At 39.2% G+C, this 19,185-nt stretch overlaps 1 protein-coding gene across 5 annotated transcripts in view; it reads left to right on the top strand.

Moving 5' to 3' along the window:
* The window catches only part of ST7 (suppression of tumorigenicity 7), a 136,758-nt gene that overhangs the window by 114,528 nt on the left and 3,045 nt on the right, over positions 1-19,185 (top strand). Inside the window, exons 11-14 of one of the 5 annotated variants that reach the window (XM_062491922.1) lie at positions 954-1,056; positions 9,354-9,504; positions 13,786-13,878; positions 16,836-16,975. In XM_062491922.1, coding sequence (XP_062347906.1) covers positions 954-1,056; positions 9,354-9,504; positions 13,786-13,878; positions 16,836-16,975 — 487 coding nt within the window. Of the gene's footprint in view, positions 1-240; positions 378-953; positions 1,057-9,353; positions 9,505-13,718; positions 13,879-16,835; positions 16,976-19,185 lie in introns of those variants that run through there. The other 4 variants (XM_062491924.1, XR_009933155.1, XM_062491923.1 and 1 more) reach the window with 4 other exon arrangements.

The following is a 19,185-nucleotide window of genomic DNA, read 5'->3' as shown; positions in this document are numbered from 1 at the left end:
AAGGGTGCTCAGCTCCTTGTGAGATGGAGCTCTAAAATCCCCATTCTGCTCTCAGATGCCTTCACACAAATCTCAGGCAGAGTTGTGTCTGTACACCTGAGGGTCGAATGCCCCCTAAAGTTGAAAAGCAAGTGGAGTAGAAAGCCATTTTCTTGACTGACATCCTGACAGTTTTTGCTTTTAAAGTGTATGTACACATCAAGATCTAAGTAATTTTCTTTCATTCTTTTTATCCTGTAGATCGCCAGTACCTACTGCAACATCTTTCCTCCCTACACAGCGACTCCAGCTTGGGAGGGCAGGGCTAAGGTTGTCACAGCTTTCCCTGTGGTGTCTGCCTGCCAAGTACAGCTCTGGAGTTAGCCGTGGGGTGTGAGGTGAGAAAGAGATTGCATGGTCTGGTTTTTTACTCACTGGGGCAGATGATTTGCCCACAGTTTGGGCATGCTACCCTCAATGGTGCTGCAGCCAGTAGACCACCTGCTACTGCTGCTGCATCGTGCTTTCATCTCAACCTGACCCAGGGGCATTGGGTTGGGAACTTGCCTAAAACTTCCCCAAACCTGTTTTTAATAGAAACCCTCCAACAATAATTTGGCATTGGTTTTTTTTGGTCTTGTTGTTTTTTCTTTTCTTTTCTTTTTTCCTCTGCAATTTCAGCCTTGAATATGCCCCTAGCAAGGTACCTAGAGCAAATTTAGATTAGTGACAGAGAAGGGACTGTTTGAACTGACTTTCTGCCATGATTAGATACAAACACACTTTCTGCTTCTGCTGGGATTTTTATTGGCCTTGATGTAAAAGATCACTCAGAGTTTCCACTTGCTATGGAATTTTGGAGAGCATAGGAAAATTACTCAGTTTGGTTACATGGGCCCATGTTCTAGATTCCTTTTCTGACTTTTTCTTACTAGCATTTCTGACCTAATGTGTTTGTTTCTTTGCTTTTGTAGATTTTCTCCAGAGGCTGCCTCAAGGAGAGGGCTGAGTACTGCAGAGATGAATGCAGTAGAAGCTATTCACAGAGCAGTAGAATTTAATCCACATGTGCCAAAAGTGAGTATTGAGAAAACATTGTTGTAGCTCTAGCACTGCTCAGGATATAACTCCAGATTTTTGTGTTAGAATAATGAGTGATATTGTGGAAAAGAGAGCAAACAATGGAAAGGGGGAAAAGCTGATAGTATGCACAGATTTTTTCATTAGGGATGTCACATTCAGGACTGTGCAACTTGAAATTTTAGCTGAGGTGGATTTCACCAAATGCTGTACTGCAGGCAGATCATGCATATAGATAGTTTATTATTTGCAAAACAGTAATTAAAGATCTTCTAGTTCAAAGTAGCATATTTTCTTTGTTTTGGTGATTATATGTAAGAAAATGTTTTTGGCATGCAGTACAAAAGAACCTATCTTTGGAGTTCATGGTGTGCTTCATATAAGTTGCGTTAGTAATTCCTTATGCGGCAGCCTGTCATTAAGTTCTGAGAATGCAAAGCTCAGAAATGAAGAATTGCTGAGAACTGCAAAGTAAAAAAAAAAGGATTCGTGTTCTAATTCCCATACCTGCTCTCTGGGGTTTGTATCTCAGCAGTAAGAGTGTTGCCAAGAGGTTGCTGAAGGCTAAAGGCAGATGATTTTTGGCAATTGGACATTTTTTTGACTCTGATCTTCACCCCGCAAACCTTTGGGCTAGCATTGCCCTTTGAAAGTAAGCAGCAGAAAACTAGGGTGTTTTAATGTAGGGAGCCTATTCATTAGGTACAGTTGAACGCCAGGTCTGGTCAATATAAACCCAAACCCACATCCTTATGTACACATGGATTGCATAAAGTTAATTCTCATGCGTTCAGGAATAAAGTGTTTTCTCTGTGAACTTTGTCTCTTATTGCCAACCACTAAATAGCATGGTGTACCTGTCTGAAAGGTAGGCTGTTTGCTTATTAAAATCATGTAGATTTCCTCTACAGGCAGTTGCAGGAATGAACTATTTTAGACATCTTTAGACAGACTCAACGTTTCTACATTGACTGTGAAAGGAGCAACTCTTTTCCAGTAAGAGCCTGATTTTTAGACAACAAAGTTTACGTGAGAATGAGTCCTTTTGTAATATTAGCTGAACTTACTATAAAAAGAAAATACTAAATAAAGCTTGATTCCAGGACTTCTCTGTTTACTTTCTTCCATCCCAGTGGTTCTTACAACAACACAACCATTGGTATTTCTCTTCAGCCCAGCTGACAGTTTAACTCCCTAGCGCAGTCCTGTTCTGGGTGAACCTTTCTAAATGTTTTACTGAAGTCCAGTCAGAGATCTTGCCGAGGAAAAATACCAGTTTAGCCCATCATGAGCAATCTTTGGGAGCCTGTTCCATTCTCCTCACTTATCTCCATGCTATTGATAAATACTTCCATCATAATCTCTTTTAACAGCTTGGATACCAACATTCCCATAATAATACACAGTGCTTCCATCCTCTTTAAATGAATGGCTTTGCATTTATGTCTCTCATCAGTTACTCTTAGTGGGGATCTTTTTGCTTCAGGTGAGTTTTTCTAGTCTGACTGTTTCTGGGACTGGTTTATTCACTGGTTCAGGGACAGAGATAGTTGGTGCACTGGCCTCCACTTCTGTGCATGCTTCTAATGTCCATCCTGCTATTGTCTCCAGGCTCTGTACTGCCATGAAACTGAGGCCAAGTCTTCATTTACTGCCTTTTTGCTTTATTTTATTTCTATTTCTGCTTAAGACCTGGATGTTCTTTGGTTTGACCTCCTTTTCATAATCCCCTTTACTGTAAGTTGTGGTATTTCCTCCATAACCTCTGCACGTCCAGACTTCCACGATCTGCTTTTCTTGCAGATCAGTATTTCTGTTCATCTTTTATAACCTACTTTTTTCTAGGCAGCTTCTGGTTAGGTGGCTGTTCAATAAGAGGCTGAATTTCTGCTCTCACAAGTATGCCCATGTGTGAAATGCAGATTCTATGTTATTTTCTCTACTTCTGATTTAAAGAAATTCCAGTCTTCTTCCTTCTTAAGTTCGTGCTGTTAATTGATTCCCTCTATTTTTCAAAGTCTGACACTCTGAAATTGAAAACTTTTGTGAAACATAAATTACCAGGATGACAAAGTAGTAATAGGAGCAGACTCCAGAGGTTCTCCTGGTTCATATTTTAACATTAAAACAGAATAGCATAATACAGATTAATATACAGCAATGCTGATTTCACACCCATTCCTGCTGCTATTAGCTAAATGATATCAAGGTGTGAAAATTCAGTTTTGGTTATAATTTTACACACTGTGTGGATATTACACCTCAATTCCCACTCAGTTGTAATTGAAGTCATATCCCATTTGTTTTTAATGAAATGGGGATAAATTTTAGCAAGCAGCATCACAAGAAATCTAACACGGCCACAAAACGAATGTGTGTTCAGAGCTTCTCTAGGATTTAAACATGAATGAGTCTTTTGTTCAGCGTGAGGAAGAAGTAAACTACAAATGTGACAAGTTATTTAACATACTGCACAAAAATTTAGGAGTTAAACAGAGAGGGTTGTATTGCCACTGAAGCTGTAATTCCAGAGGGGTTTGTATGTACATATTATATCACGAAGAGTACATAATTTATAGAGTGGTTGGGGAAAAAGATATATGTGTACACAGACACACAATTTCATCAATATTATTTATATGTGTTTGAGGCTTCCCTACTTTATAGTCCTATGTAGCAGGACTATAAAATGCTAATGCTGATAAGCTACCACAGCTGTCTCTTGGACATTTCTCAGTTGTGGAACACCCTTCCTGAACTGCTTTGCAGAGCTCTTTGCCTTCATTCAGACTCCTCCCGAAAAGCACCCCTGTACTTTCTGTGATGTATGAGACTAGAAATATTCATCAAAGAGAAAACAGATGATGGTCCATATATCTGATTGTTAAAAGTGAGTCAAAAGTATGTCCTGAACACAGCTGTATGGATTTGTATGTAAGCCAGGTGCTGAGTTGATTTGAAGAGAGTCTCTGCTGAGGTATGCTATATTTCAATCAGAATACTTAAATATTGATATTACTTTAATAAATGCCAATTTTGTCTATAAACAGTCTCCTAAAATGATATAAAAAAAACATTGACTTAAATACTTTTAAAGATTCAACTGTTTTCTATTGCACTGCTTCTCATTTTCTTATTTATCTTGATTTTCTTAGTAAGAACTGTGTCTGTCCGTATGCTTGTGTGGTTTCTAGTAAGTTGTAGTTGCTAATAGAAACAAATAATGCAAACAAATTCATAGACCAGATGGGAAATTAATCTGTTCCACACACCCCATGATATTACAGAGAAACTATTTGAGATATGTTTGAGACAGGTTTTAACTCTTCAGTGAGACAGTGATTTGTTGTATTTCCAGCAGAAAGGCCAAACTTCTTAATTACCATCAATTCAATGAGAATTTGAAAGGTAACCTAAAAGTGGCTTCAGTGGGCATATAGAAACCAGTATTTTGGAACTTTCCTAAGCTTATGCTGTTCATCCCACTGGGAGGAGTATTCCTGTTCAAACAATGTTCAATTCTCATATTCTGGCCTGGAAGAATGCTGTCACAGGTGCAGCAGTGACTGTTGCCTGTTTGCAACCTGAGCTGTAATTTCAGAGTCAAATTGCACAACTGAGGAAAAGAAGGAAACCTGCCTGAGTTAGGTTGATTTATTTTATAAAAGGTCACTGAAGTAATATGGAATGCTAAGAGCACTCCCAGCAGGAAAAAAACAGAAGCCAGAGAGCTGTTAATATTGTGAAATAGATAATGTATACTCAATCGATTTAAGCAAGAGAAGTATAAATATATAAATACATAAAATATAAATTCCACCCTGTTGTGCTTCATGTATCCAAGGTCCATTGTCATTCTCCAAATGCTCACTAAAGCACATTCCTGTATGTGTACAGAATAGCTTAGCTGAGCTGTGTCTATCACAGTGTCGTGTAACTGGCCCAGAAGCCTTCTGTGGAAGTACACAGAAACTACTGTTACACTTGCATCTCCTAAATATAGGTCTTTGACAAAAACAGGTTAGGTTAGAGGGAAGAGAAGAGAGAGATCAGAAAAAGAAAAAAAAAAAAAAAAGCCCCAAAAGAAATCATCCAAGTCAGAACAATGCAGAGGCAAAGGGCTAATTGAGCTGTCTCATGGTGGCAGAAATCACTGTGCAACTCCACTATTTGCTTCTAACTTCATTGAAGCTGGGTCATAGAATCATCAAATCAAAGAAAATGCCAGGGTTGGAAGGGATCCACAAGGATCACCAAGTCAAACTCCCAGTCCTGCATAGCACCATCCCCAAGAGTCACACCATATGCCCAAAAGCATTGTCCAAACGCTTATTGTGTCAGGTTCGGTGCTGGACCACTTCCCTGGGGAGTTTGTTCCAGTGCCCAACAAGTCCTGTCACTGGCCACAGGAGTGAAGAGATCATTCTGGCTGAAATTTTCTAGGCTGTTTGTTTCTGAGCTGGTTAATTTTTTAAAGGATCATGATAAGCCCAGATGGTGCCGGCATTTTATTTCATGTTCTAGTTAAACTTCTTCATTTGTTCCGAAAAAGAAATGCAGTTGGAGATGTGTTGGTCTTACCATCTAGATTTCCTCCATGAATGCCTAGCTCTTAGCTAGGTTTCTTATTTAGCCTGTTGTCTGATTCTCCTGCTGAGGTGGAACCATGCTTGGGTCCAGAATTCTGTTAGGATGACAGAGGGGCTCCCCTCTTCCCTGTCTTGTTCAAAGGACTGATAAGGTATTGAAGTTTTATTACTTACATTGTGAAAGTTGTGGTTCAGTCTGGGTGGATGCCAGTGTATCAGGAGTTAGAGTCAATAGGGAGTCTGTCAAGATCTGTAGGTTACTAGTATGAATTTTAGTGGTATGATTGGATTTTGTGTCCCTGTTAGTCCTATGACAACAATGACTGTGTTAAGGAATAAAGCCTTCGGAAGTTTTTAGATATGAATAGTCAAATTCCCTCCCTGAAATCTTTGGTGGCTCAAGAGAAGACTGCACCTGTCTAGCTTTCGATGAAGTTCAGTAGCAGCCTCTTGGAAACTACAGTCAGATGTCTTTGGCTGATTTTTTTCCAAGAGCTGAAGATGTTTGTTGCATGCATCAGGACTGTAGTTCGCACATTTTACAGGCAGCATGAGGTCTGCAACTCATTGGGTGGTTGTTAAGGAAAGATTTTGAGGTTTTTTTATTATTTAGTTAATTTGACTGAAATTTGTCTGCTTGTCCAGTACAGAATGTTTCAGGGGGATTGTGTTGGTTTCACAGACAACCTTCTAGAAACTCATCAGGTTGCTGGGGCTCAGCGCTGCCTCTGAAAGATCCAGGACCACTAGCCAGCAGGTACCATAAAAGGAGGCTGCCCTCAGGCTGTCTCCAGGTGGACCCTTAGCCCTGCTGGCAAAACCTAAAGGAACCCAAATGCCCTCCGGGTTCTTGAACTCTCCTTGAAAATACAGCAGGGAACCAATGGATATGATATTCTAGGACATCAAGACATCCTAATTTTCATGGACAGTAGTATCTCTGCTTCCATAATAATCAAGCCCTACTTACAACCGGGCAGGTTTTTGGTACCCTTTACTAATGTTCAGAGAATTTAAGTAGATGGAGGCCTTCAGGTGCAATCTCCCAAAACCATGGCTTTGTGTACGTGAGAAACTTGATCTTTTTTGTTTCGCAAAGTGCCTGATGAGAACTGTACCAAGTGTTCCAGACAAGGTCTCTTTGGGGCTGTGTACAGTCAGTGTTTCTGCTGGAAATGCCTCCAGAATAAATTAATTGACAGTTTGTATGCCCCAAAAGGTGTGGCTGGTATTTATGCATAAAATAAAATTATGAGTCAAAAATGAGTCTTCAGTCATATATCAACTTCATGTGTGGGTCTTATTGAGTATCGCCAAACCAGGTTATGGAATTTTTGTTCAGGAAGGTAGCTGTGCTACAGTAACAAGAGAGGAGGGTTTCACATTTTTAATCTGAGGCATTTCTAAAAATTATTTCTTTCTGAAACTGAAAAAAGCGGGCTGAAAAGTCAACTTAACTGAGTGAGGAATAAGTTTTGATTGCAAGTGTCAAGATATATCCTTCCATCTGATATTTCCACTTGATTTCTTTTTAATTCTTGTTTAATTGCTTTTTATTGATAACAAGTAATATGCATGAATCAAAATTATACGTTTTCTTTTAACACTCCTAGAAATACAACATTCCTTCCTGTTTGTAATTTCCCTAGTAATAGTGAAAGAAATTGGGTTTTTTTTCACGTTTTTTTTCTTTGGTTGAAACATTTGAATACTGAGAACTTATTTTTTTGCAGAAAATGTGGAAATACGAGTTAATGTTCTAAATTAATAAAAGATAGAGACCTGCAACTCTTGCAGCTGTATTCCATTCTGCTCAACAGATATATTGTGTGTTTTTAAAAGGGTGAGGCATTCATTAGGGCAGCAAATGTTTGCGGTATCTGTGTGAACCTGACAGCTCTCTCCCTCTTGTCAGGTCTTTATTCTGTTCTCTCTATCACCCTTAATCCCATGGACTGCCTACTAAATTGCAACTTCCTCCATTATTCCACCTGCTCCGCAGCTCTGTCAGATTTTTTCTGAAAGGCTTTAGGGAAAATCCAGGTATCGCGCTCAACTTACTCCCACTGGTAATTCTGTTTCTTCTCCTTTTACCCACATCAGAAACAAGTGATTTCTCTTTGAGTATTTATTTATTCCCCAGGATTGACAGTTCTCTGTTTTGATCATGAGCTCTCCAAATCTTTTACCTGCTTGACAGCTCCTTCAGACAAAGGGGTGACATGCTCTAGGACATTCTCCATGAAATTATGCTATTAGTGCTCATTTCCCTCTGCCCTTTTCCTTTCCACAAGGCTGACTTTCAGTCTTCATTCCTTTCTTTTGCCTTCTTTTCTGCACCAGCACATCCTGTTCACAAAAGTCAGCATTTATCAGGGGTTGTGCAAGGCTGACACCACCCATGCCTCGCTTTCACCTCTGGTGCCAGGTTGTCTCCTCATGGGTGCCTGCTCTAGGAAGTTGTCAGTCCCTAGGTCCTGCAGTCCTCCTCCTTCCAGATTAGGCTGTTGGCACAGGGTGAAATGGAGGGGCTGCACGTTCCCTCCTTCATTGCTAGTGATCAGCCATATCTTTACTTTCCCAGCCTTGTGCGAGGGCCTGACGCACCTGCTGCCTTCTGTGTTAACTTGAACAGTCTGGTGGGGAGAACGTTTGATCTTGGGCATCCTGGAAGAGAGCAGCAGTTTACCTGTGCTGTGGAAGAGCAGTCAGAACACAGCTGGGAAATGTTACACTCCTCAGAACTGACAAACAGCATTGTCTTGTCTTCTGTCTGCTAGTCCTTTTCCTGTAAAGGATGCCAACAAGGGGTATATCTTTACCCTCTGCTGTTTCTTTCCCCTCCACTAACTGGAATGTAGTAGCACCAGTAATGTCTGCTGAACTAGAGATAGTTGTCTGTCTAGTTTAACTGTTTGTTAGTCTAGTTCATGGATTGAGGAGGGAGGAAAAATCACCTGCTTGAATAATGTCCCAGACCTCTATCTTTTCCTGTCATGAACTGCCTGCTTCTGCTGGGGGAGAGGGGGAGCTAGTTATGAGGAAATTTTCAGTGAAAATTTCTTATGGGTTTAGTCCCTGCGTCTTTTCATTTTAGTGACACATTCAACAACTGTTTCAAGAAGCAAGCTTAAAAGTCCTATACTTTTACCCCCACCCCACCTGCGGAAGTCTGGTACTTGTTATGTTTTGTAACACTTTTACTTTGCAACTTGTTCTTAGCAGCCAAGCTTGGATATTCATAGACCTCACAACCAGTTAATAGCAATGCAGTCAATGCAGCAACCTGTGTGCAAACTGTGAGTGCTATATGTTTTCTTATAGAAAGACTTTGCGCATCAAAATGCTTAAAGTCTTCTTCATTTTATTATAGACATTTTTAATTAAGAAGCTCATGTAATTAAATTCCATCTTCTGCTTTCAGCCCTTTTTTTCATCTCCTTCAATGAGATGTTTAATATTGAATTCCTCTGTAGTCCCCATACTACTGCTGTGGAGCAGAACCATCTGACAGCATATCTTAGCCTTTGGGAATAATTCAATAGTTGTCTTCAAGTGCAGTTGGTGATGTTACACATTGATGAAACCTTATGGGAAAAAGTACTTTAGGGAAATAGACCTTTCACTGTGCAATACAGAATTGCAGTCAGCTTTCTGTGTTTTGTATTATCTCTGCAATAATTGTGCTTTGCTTTTTTATCTTAGTATCTCCTAGAAATGAAAAGCCTAATTCTGCCCCCTGAACATATTCTGAAGAGAGGGGACAGTGAAGCAATAGCATATGCTTTCTTTCATCTTCAACACTGGAAAAGAGTAGAGGGGGCATTGAACCTCTTACACTGTACATGGGAAGGCAGTAAGTAATCCTCTTTCTTACAAATTATCTAATCAAATATTTTTATTGAATGTCATGAAACAGTAATAGTTTTTATCAAGTATAATATGTGAGAATTTTGTACATCAGTTAAATCCTCACCAGCATTGAAATACTTGAAATTTGAACTGAAAACACAAGCTTCCTTTAATGAGTAAGAGGTTTGAAGTCTTGTATTGAGTTTGCTGTGTAATTCTGAATGAAATTTCCCAACTTCTTTGAGACACATTTTCATGCTTATAGATAAGGAGATAATAATTCAAATTATTTCATTCTGGGGTTGTAGATATTAGTTTGTCATTATTTGAATTAATAGTTTCAAACTGAGAGTATAATCAGATTGGACATAAACAAAAAAATATTTTGCTATAAGGCTGGTGAGGCACTGGAAGAGATTGCCCAGAGAAGTCGTGGATGCACCAACCCTCCAAGTGTTCAGGACCAGGTTGAATGGGGCTTCAAGCAATTTGGTGTAGTGAAAGGTGTCCCTGTTCATGGCAGTGGAGTTGAAACTAGATGATCTTTAAAGGTCTCTTCCAACCAACACCATTTTGTGATTCCATGAATGCTTTGATATTTAGAAATTATGAGCATGCCCTAGAGACAGATATGCATTAATGTGGAATATAAAGCAGTACTGTATTTTTTTACTTTATTTTTAACTGGTGTGAATTCAGTGAAGGATTACTGGAATGCATAGAGGGCTGGAATATGTGGTATAGGACAAAATGGTGAGGAAGCTGGTTTTGTTCAACTTGGAGAAGTGTTATGGTAGGTGAAGAGATGATCCAGTTGCTGTCTTCCAGCACCCAACAGAGGGAAAATATGGAAGAGAGAGTCACAGTCACAGAATGGCCCAGCGTAAAGACAAGAATCGATACACACAAGTTCAGACCAGATAAATTTAATCCAGACCTAAGAAACGTATTTTCACAGTGAGAGGGATCTGTGGGATCTCCAGCCCCAGGGATACTCAGAGCTCAGCTTGACATAGTTCTGAGCAATCCAGCATAACTTGGAAATGACACTGCTTTGAGTGGGAGGTTGGAGTATATGACTTCCAAAGGTCTTATACTAACCTTCTAATATACCTTACCCTGTCTTTGAGATGTGTTTTTTACCAGACTTGAGAGAATTTAAAAGTGCAATTCAGAATTGGCCTTTGTTGGCCTTTTTTCTGATGCAGTTTTTCCTTTATATACTAGTTACCAGTTTCTGCTCTGCTTTATTCTATTCTTTTTCATCCCCTCCATGTGTTACTATACCAACTCTTTTGTGTGTGTGTTTTGCCATTTTTTGTCCTCATTTAGCTTTGATAGAAAAGACATTTTGTTACCATGACAGTTCTTACAGAAATGCACTTAATGCTTCCAGTGTAAAAGTGACATACCGTCTCAGTTACAGTATGAAATTACCTGAACTTGCTTAATTTGCAATGTAGGTTCCCTGAGGATGCACAGGTTTTATTTCTAGGTGTACAGAATACCTTGCTCAGTAATCCAGACAAGAGCTGCCTGGGGTTTGCTCTGCTGCATTGTTCTCTGCCACATCTAGCTCTTCTCCCATTGTTTCTCTCAGTCTATTATTTTGTTTGTCATAGGTTCACTCCCGATGGCTTGTTTTCAGTGATTTGCTTTTATGCAGTGTTCCTTCTCTTCTGGATTATTGAAGAAGTCCTTTAGCTCAGGGTTCATTATTCCATCAGTAAAAGCAGTGTTTTTGCAGGAAATCCTGACCAGATCTTATGTTGCTTTGTCAGGCTGTGGAGCCCCTAAAGGACTTTGTACCAGGACCAGAGTTTAGGCACAGAATCTGGCTGCCCTGCAGTCCTCTTGCCACTTAGGAAACGAGTCATCTGTGCCTGAAGGCAACATAGGGAATTCTCATCTAACTACATTCCCCTTCTTATTATCTCCACATTCAGCAGTCTGAACACGTAATTTATTAGCTAATAACTGTATAATAGCCTGTAAAGATGTAAATTAATATAATTGCATAGCTTCTGCAGAAAAATCCGTAGTTCAGAAAAATAAAAACTATGCACGAGTAGTCAAAATTTTAGTTCAAATTTTGCTCTCACATGAAGACAACCAAGGATTTTAATGCTTTCAGTGTCTAGTCCATTAATCATAACGTTTGATCCATATCTTGGCATCTCTGCATAACTAAGTGAAAACCAGTGAAGACATGACAGAGAAGTTAAATGTAATTAAATACTAATTTTAACCAACAGTCTACATACAATACATGGTCAGTTGTCCTCATTTTCTGTGTGTTTGTAGATATTATATTCATAGTGCAACTATAAAAGCCCAAGAAGCACCTCTGTGTTTGGGCCAGGTTCTCTGTACAGGAGTTTCAAGCGTAACCAAGTTTCAGAAGTGTCTGGGGTGATGGTTTGTCACTATTGGTTTCTAAACTTGTAGCAAAATTCCTACAGTTTGCGTGAAGAAGAGAAACCTAGGGGTTCCCAAACACTCCAGTAGCTCTTGCAGCAAGTACATGGGTGGGTGGCAAACTGCCTCTGTCCTACCTGAGTCAGTGAACGTAAAATAGGATCAGATAATACTGTAGTAGTAAGGCAGAGAAGTACCTACATAGACGCAAACCAATCCAGATGAGCCAGAGCACTTCCTTCCATGGCTGATAACATTGCTAAATAAAGCTGTTTTGCTGTAAATATCCCATAGCTGGTCTCATGTCAAGCATGACTGCTTAAATTGAGTAAAGTCTATCCAGATACTTTTCACTTGTTTTGTAAAAGCAACAACTTTACCTCCCATTTTATTTTGATTAAAATCTTAATATTACTGTGGCTTAGGGTAAGGCAGAAGAGGCTTGATTGTCTGTTGCGATACTAAGCCAAATTGGAAGGAAAAACTTGTGTTTAGGGATTTTTAAGAAATGAGCATTGAACATCATTCCACATATGTTTTTGTACAGACACTCAAATTTGCTGTGTGTTAAGATTATACACAGCTTGGATTATTGTATTTGTACTTGGCTTTTTGGGTTGCTATGGAGAGGGGTGGTTAATGCTGGAAGAGCATTACAACCCCAGCTGGTTTACAATCTTTCAGGATCTCTGCCTTCTTTACTACTGCTTTAAATGCAGCAATCAAGAAAAAAAACCAATAATTTCACAAAAAAAATACAGATAACATAATTTCAAATGCAGTGTGCACAGCTGAAAATCTTGGGGAACTGTGTATTTAAACAAATTCTTAAGTTGCCTTGTGAGCGAGAGATAATGGAGTGTTATTGTGTGGCTGTGGGCTGTACCTAACAGCTAAAGTTGTACAGTGCTTCTAGGACATCTGTTGGGGAAAATATTGCTTCAGTGACTGATGTTCATAGAAGTAGTGAGAATAACATGATGACATTTTAACAGTGAAAGTAATATATAGGATAATGGAAAAGGATGCCTTGATTGCAAAGCTATATTTCAGTTAAGTATTCTGATGTTTCCATAAACCACACTCAGATGGCCTATGACATCAGCACCGTCAAGATTTAGTCATCCATTTCCCTCCCTCTCTCTTATTATTTTCAATTTTAAAAACTCATAAGATTAAGTATTATTTAATCCATGACCTGAAGATTTATATTGGAAACCTGACTTGATCTGCTGCATTTAGAAAGAATGCATGAGGGGAACCTGGGTTTAATAATTTAATATTAATCTTTGATTGCTAAATAGAAAATGATAACATGATTGTGTTGGAAAACTGGTCTTCCTCAGAGCTCATGTCATCAGTGTTACCTGGCTTGATAGAGTGTGATGGGAAAAGTGTAGTGTATTTTCTCCATGAAAATGTATTATTTTATGCACAGAGACTGTGAGTATTGGTCTGAATTTACAGGCTTATCTGGTCATTTTTCTAGGCTATACCTGTTATATCAAATACACTTTTTTCCCCTGTAAAAATTCTGCAGCCTAAAAGCCTAAGACAAAATGTGTAAATTTGGATATGGAACTGGAAGTATAGTGGGCTTTGATTATGCAAACCTTTTTGTATGTCCTTGTAATGTGGTCTCACCTGACATTCATGAACATTGTCTCAAGAATAAAAATAAACATAGAGGAGTTTTTGTGATTAAAAGCTTAATGTAGATTTCTATTTTGGTATTTCATTAAGCAATTTATATGCTATTTGCATCCAAATGTAAATGTTTTGTCTATGTTTGTTTTTCAGAATTGCAAGTATTCATAAGTATGACAACCACATTCACAGTAACTTCTGCACCATGTTTTCTTTCCAGCTTTCAGAATGATCCCCTATCCACTGGAAAAAGGACATCTTTTCTACCCTTACCCTATTTGTACAGAAACTGCAGATAGAGAACTACTACCATGTATGTTCACTGTTTTTCTTCTTATGATTGACACAGAAGAATTGTTTACCTGAGTCTTGCAGCACCGGTCTTCTTTGATGCCTTTTAAATTGAGTCCATTGGATTAGAATAACCAGATTGACCGTGAGCCCCTGGAGCTCCTGTGGCAGTTCAAGAGGCAGCTCCTCAGCACGGGATTCATAATTCATAACAATTAGCTGTATTTATTATTTCTGACAGTTTATAGACGGGGAGAGAGATTACCAAGAAGATCCAAATCAGTTAGATCTTGCTATTCTCTCTTGCCAAGACACTGATCTTTCATCTAGGTTAACTTCCCATCAAACCAAAAGCACAGTGTCACAGCCTTGTTAATCTTTGGTAGACACACTAGCTACTTAAAATTCCACGGCAGGATTCAACTTGCTTGAGGACAGCTGGATTATTACTGCAGCTAGTACTCATGACAGGCTGTGCTTACATTTTCCAAAAAAGCAGTCTTAAATAGCAAGAAAGGGTTTTCTTCAAGTTGTGGCATGTGTACTATTAAGAAGAGATTGATGTGAAGTCATCTCAGTCAATTTTATGTGGATTTATGGCATGTGTTAGGAAAGTGTTCCCAGGTAAGGATATGAAGAGAGATGCAGCCCTCAAGAAGTGTTACAGTCCAAGCTAATGACACTCATTGCAGTGCATGCAGTGAAGCACAAGAATGCAGAGGAAGAGCCAAAGCAGCCAGTCTTGCAGTTACACTTCATTCCCACATGTTCTCTCTGTGGGACTTCGTGTGAGCACAAGTGGAACACACACAGGTTTGCAGGGTCAGGGCAGAGAAGGCAAATAAAAGTTGATCCAAGGAAGAAGATTCTTCTCTCACCTTTCTCCCAAAGAAGGAATAAAGAAAAATTTGTTCTGGAACACATAAAATGAAGCCTGCTTCTGCTGGGAAAGCTGGTTTTGAGGGCATTTGCGCCCTTCGTAGTCTTTCATTCAGAACCTCTCTGGTTTGGGCTGAAAAAGGTGTTGCCTCTTCTTAAAAGCCTACATGAGTAAACATTAGGTGAGAATAATACAGCAAAAATCCGCTCATTGCAAGTCTCTCCTTCACAGCACATTCTTGCTGATATTACGCAGAAATCCTTGGCAGCTGACAGTATCTCCCCACCCCATTATAATCATCCTAATTATAACAACACCTCTCAGAGTGCTTTGCTTGCTTTACTCAGAGGGATGCTGAGCTGGGGAGGGTGGAGTGTCAGGAGATTTAGGAATGACAAAGTCATTCAGAATAGCTCAGCATTCCCTTTTTAGATGCAAAACTAATCGTTCTTGTCAAATGTTACAAGCTAACAGCATATGCAGGCAGTGTGTTCTGCTCTGGCAGTTCTGGGAAATGCCTTTCACTGCAAAATCTCATGGGATAGGGGAGGGAAGGGTTTAGCATACCATGACCAACACAGGTGGGTTAGAGGGGTTTTGCATACCTGTCCACACCCTTTAATAGTGCATGTTTTATGGGAGAGTCAGCTGGAATTATATCAGAACACAACAATCCGATAGACACTCCAAATTAAAAATACCAATTTACAAAAAATTTGCCCTGACTGGATAACAGACTGGAACAGCACAGTTGAGCCTGAGCACTGAAAAGGAAGTGCAAGAAAAGTGCAAGAGATCCTAGACTTACAAAGTCCATGTTCTGGTATTTCTGATCTCTACATTTGTTTTAAATTAAAGAGAAGTTGTAGGCTATCCGTACTTTTGTATTTTTTAACTTATCAAACTAGCATATTCAAGATTCAGACATATTTTTAGATTTTAATATTCTAATTTTAACTCTTACAAATTCCTGCATTTGGCTTTGAGAATCACTCCACTGCGGATGAATGCAATCATGACTGTTATCCTGCCATGTTGCTGGACTACCCTGTGTTTATGTTGTCTGCAAGTATGAAGAGAGGAGAGCTGATCACTGAAGCAAAGAAAGTAGGCAAAATGAAAGAGTAATGTTTCCTATGTATGAGCAGCCATAGGATTTGAGTGTATGGGAAGCCTTGAAGTTGGTCGTGTATGAGAAAAAAATGTTTCAAAGTTTGCGTTTATCTTGACTGTAGCTCTAAACCATAGACTGAAGGAGTGAAACAAACAGGTAAGAGTCCGCCCGACCTTTTGCCAACCCAGAGGAATTTTTACCTTAAGTCTGAGCTGCCATATAAGTTTAAGGGATATATCCTTCTGGTAAGATACTCATTATCCTCTTCTAACCCTTTTAGTCATCTCAGTGCTGCTTTTTCTAAAGTCCAGTGAAGGATTTTTTACACCAGAGTCAAGGAAATTTTTCTATTCATATCAGTGTATATTAACAAACATCTGAAAAATTCACTGTTCATTTGATTTCAGGGTTTTAAGAAACATGCTTATATATCCTGCTTTTAGGAAATTTTTTCTTTCTCTGCAGATAAAGCACTTAGAATTTACAGTTACAGAGGCTGTAGTTTTACAGCCTTCTTTAACTGGTCTTGCAGCAATGCTTCCATATGGCTGGGCTCACTGCTGCTCCTGGGCACATGTTCCTGCACTCTCTGTGTATCAGCATTAGCAAACATGCAGCCACAGGGTTACTTAATGGTGTACATTAAAAAAAATTGATGTCTTATTTCTAAGTCTGTTTTCTGGGATTAGCTGTTGCAGAGCTGCATTATAGTTATTGCTGACACAAGGAAGACAAAAGTAACCTGTACATAGCACCAGACTAAACAGGAAAGATGATATTCAGAGAAAATTACTTGGCAGAGACAATTGACACAACACTAATGTCATTAGATGTATCAGACCTTCCATCTTCTTCCTTCAAAAGCATCTTTGTATGTCTCTGGATGATTAAACTATGTTAAAACATTGATTTGGTTTTGGTTTGTGTTGTGTTTTGATTTTTTGTCAATGTATAATGCTTCCCCTTCTCATATCTTTTTCTACAGCATTTCATGAGGTTTCAGTTTATCCCAAGAAAGAACTTCCTTTCTTCATCCTCTTCACTGCTGGACTCTGTTCTTTCACAGCCATGCTCGCCCTCCTGACACATCAATTCCCAGAGCTTATGGGGGTCTTTGCAAAAGCTGTGAGTATTCTCTGCTTCTGCTGCCTTCTGGCAAATAAAGACACCAATGCAGGAAAAGCTGAGCTAAATACTGCCAGGTATTAAATATCTGCATATTCAGAAGCATCAGTCCCTGTCTGAGCAGGGGGACATATGCACAACTGTCAAGGTTGATAATCAGTAAGACACAGCTGTTTATGGGGTTTATATGGCTCTCTTGTTATGCTTGGTGTCTGTGATTTTGCCAAAAATAAAAGGGCTTGGTGGAAGAAGCAAATATCGGTATGTTCATATATCATCCACTAAAGTAAATTAGTAACAGTTTGCAGAACCCCTCTATTTTGTGTAATCATAATGGCTGCTGTGATTTCTGATGCAATAGAAACTCTCAGTATGAGCAGAAATAGCACTCTACTGTTAATCAGGACAAATTTCTGTGTTTTTTCCTGAACTGCCAAGGAGGAAGTAGTCTCAATATTTCCCTCATAACTTTCTGAACTACATCCAGAGAAGTCTCTCCTAATTCTGCTTTTTTAATCCACCAAGGATTAATAAATTTTGGAGGATGAGGGGGAAGAGCCATGAACTATTCTTAACCAAACTTTTTTTTCTTTGCAAAACTAAGAACATCACTGCTTCAGCATGCTAGGAGATGAAAAATCCACTAACAGAAAAGCTCTACGATAATAAAGAATTCCTTTTCCAGTGAATCCTGAATATCTTCCATTGTGATATATTTTCTCAAGTATATTTTTCTCTGTTCTAGATCTCATGTTTCCAAACTGGCCTCCTGGCTTTGTTTTGAAATCTTTGGTACTTTTGATTTGGGGCCATAGGGAGTGGGGTGAAGGAGGTCAGGCTGAAAGGTTTTGGCAAATTCCAGACTGTCAGTACTCTTTCAAACCCTTTTGCAAAGGGCAAGATTCTCCCTTTGCAGATGAGCCAGGTCTTCTGTTAACCCAGGCCTGTGAGTGGGGTCTGGTACAGCAATGGTTCGTGCAACAAGAATTTTCTTTCATTAACTCTAGAAGACAGAAAATAAGATCAGTTGTAGCGGAAGGTACCTCTTCTATCAGCAAAAAGTGCTGAAATGTGCCTGAAATATTATTACTCAATCTTGTTTCTTGAGTGGGTACATAGGTGTCAGGTAGTCAGTAAGTGTTCAACTTGGGCATATGACCATAAACTTACCTGTAAAGCTTTTCTTCTATTCAGTGGTTGGGTGTTTTTCTGTTCCTTAGTTACTGAAGTTTCTGAAAATGCATGACCCTTGTTTGTCTCTTTCAGTCAAATCTTTTCTGATACTGTCACAGTTGCAGATCTGAAATCTGTCCCTGTTAGCCTTGTTCATGTGTTTATCAGCCTTGTATTCTGAACAAAGACTATATGCTGGCAGCATTAGGAGACTTTGTAATTAGCTCTCCTGCCATGGGCAGTGAGCTACTGGAACTGGAGAAAATCGGTACACTGTTTTTATGGGCTTAAATTACCTGGCTCTGGTTGCTGACTTGATTGCAGATAGAGATAATGGAAGTTACACTGGTGGCATGTTGGTAATTGTTTCTTTGTCGGTTCTAAAGCCATTTGGTGAGTAGAATCAGACAAGAAGGATCTTTTTCCCTGATGTGTAAGTGCAGCTGCAGATTCCCTGAAGCTCTGTATGGGGTTATTCAGTTCTGCATATCAGAGCAAGTAAAGCTTCTAGTTAATAAGCACAAAGAGAATTGAAACGTGAGCTACATTATGTGCATAAAGATGGCAAAATTACTCAAGATCTTCAAACCTGTATGGATGAAGTTATTATGCCAGTTAACATGTATTGTGGCTTGGTTCATCTGTATCTTGTTCTTCATAAACCATGCAGCAACTGAGGGTTTTTTTTTTTCATGGGAAGGACAGAATTTAAGAGCCTGTGACATGAATTTAGTAGCTCATAGAAAGGCTTTGTTTCGGAAGGCTCATTTTTGTTGTCTTCTCTGGGAAAAGTGTCCCAGGTGCATGAGACTGAAGAAAATTGTGGCAGACATTTCGTTGAAATGCAGCTGTATCAGGACAGAATAGAAAAGGTTGGGCCAGCCCTGATTCTTTCGGTTTTAGGGAAGACTATTTCATAAGTAATTCCCTGAACAGCTCAAAGACAAATGTGCTGTTTCTGTTCATGGAATTATATATTCCTGTCTGCTTGGTAGTCATTGTGATGGTGCTGTATCACATTGTGGAGCTGTGCATGT

The sequence above is a fragment of the Cinclus cinclus genome, chromosome 4 (genome assembly GCF_963662255.1).
Source record: "Cinclus cinclus chromosome 4, bCinCin1.1, whole genome shotgun sequence".
Classification (NCBI taxonomy): domain Eukaryota; kingdom Metazoa; phylum Chordata; class Aves; order Passeriformes; family Cinclidae; genus Cinclus; species Cinclus cinclus.
This window is presented reverse-complemented; position numbering and strand designations above follow the sequence as displayed.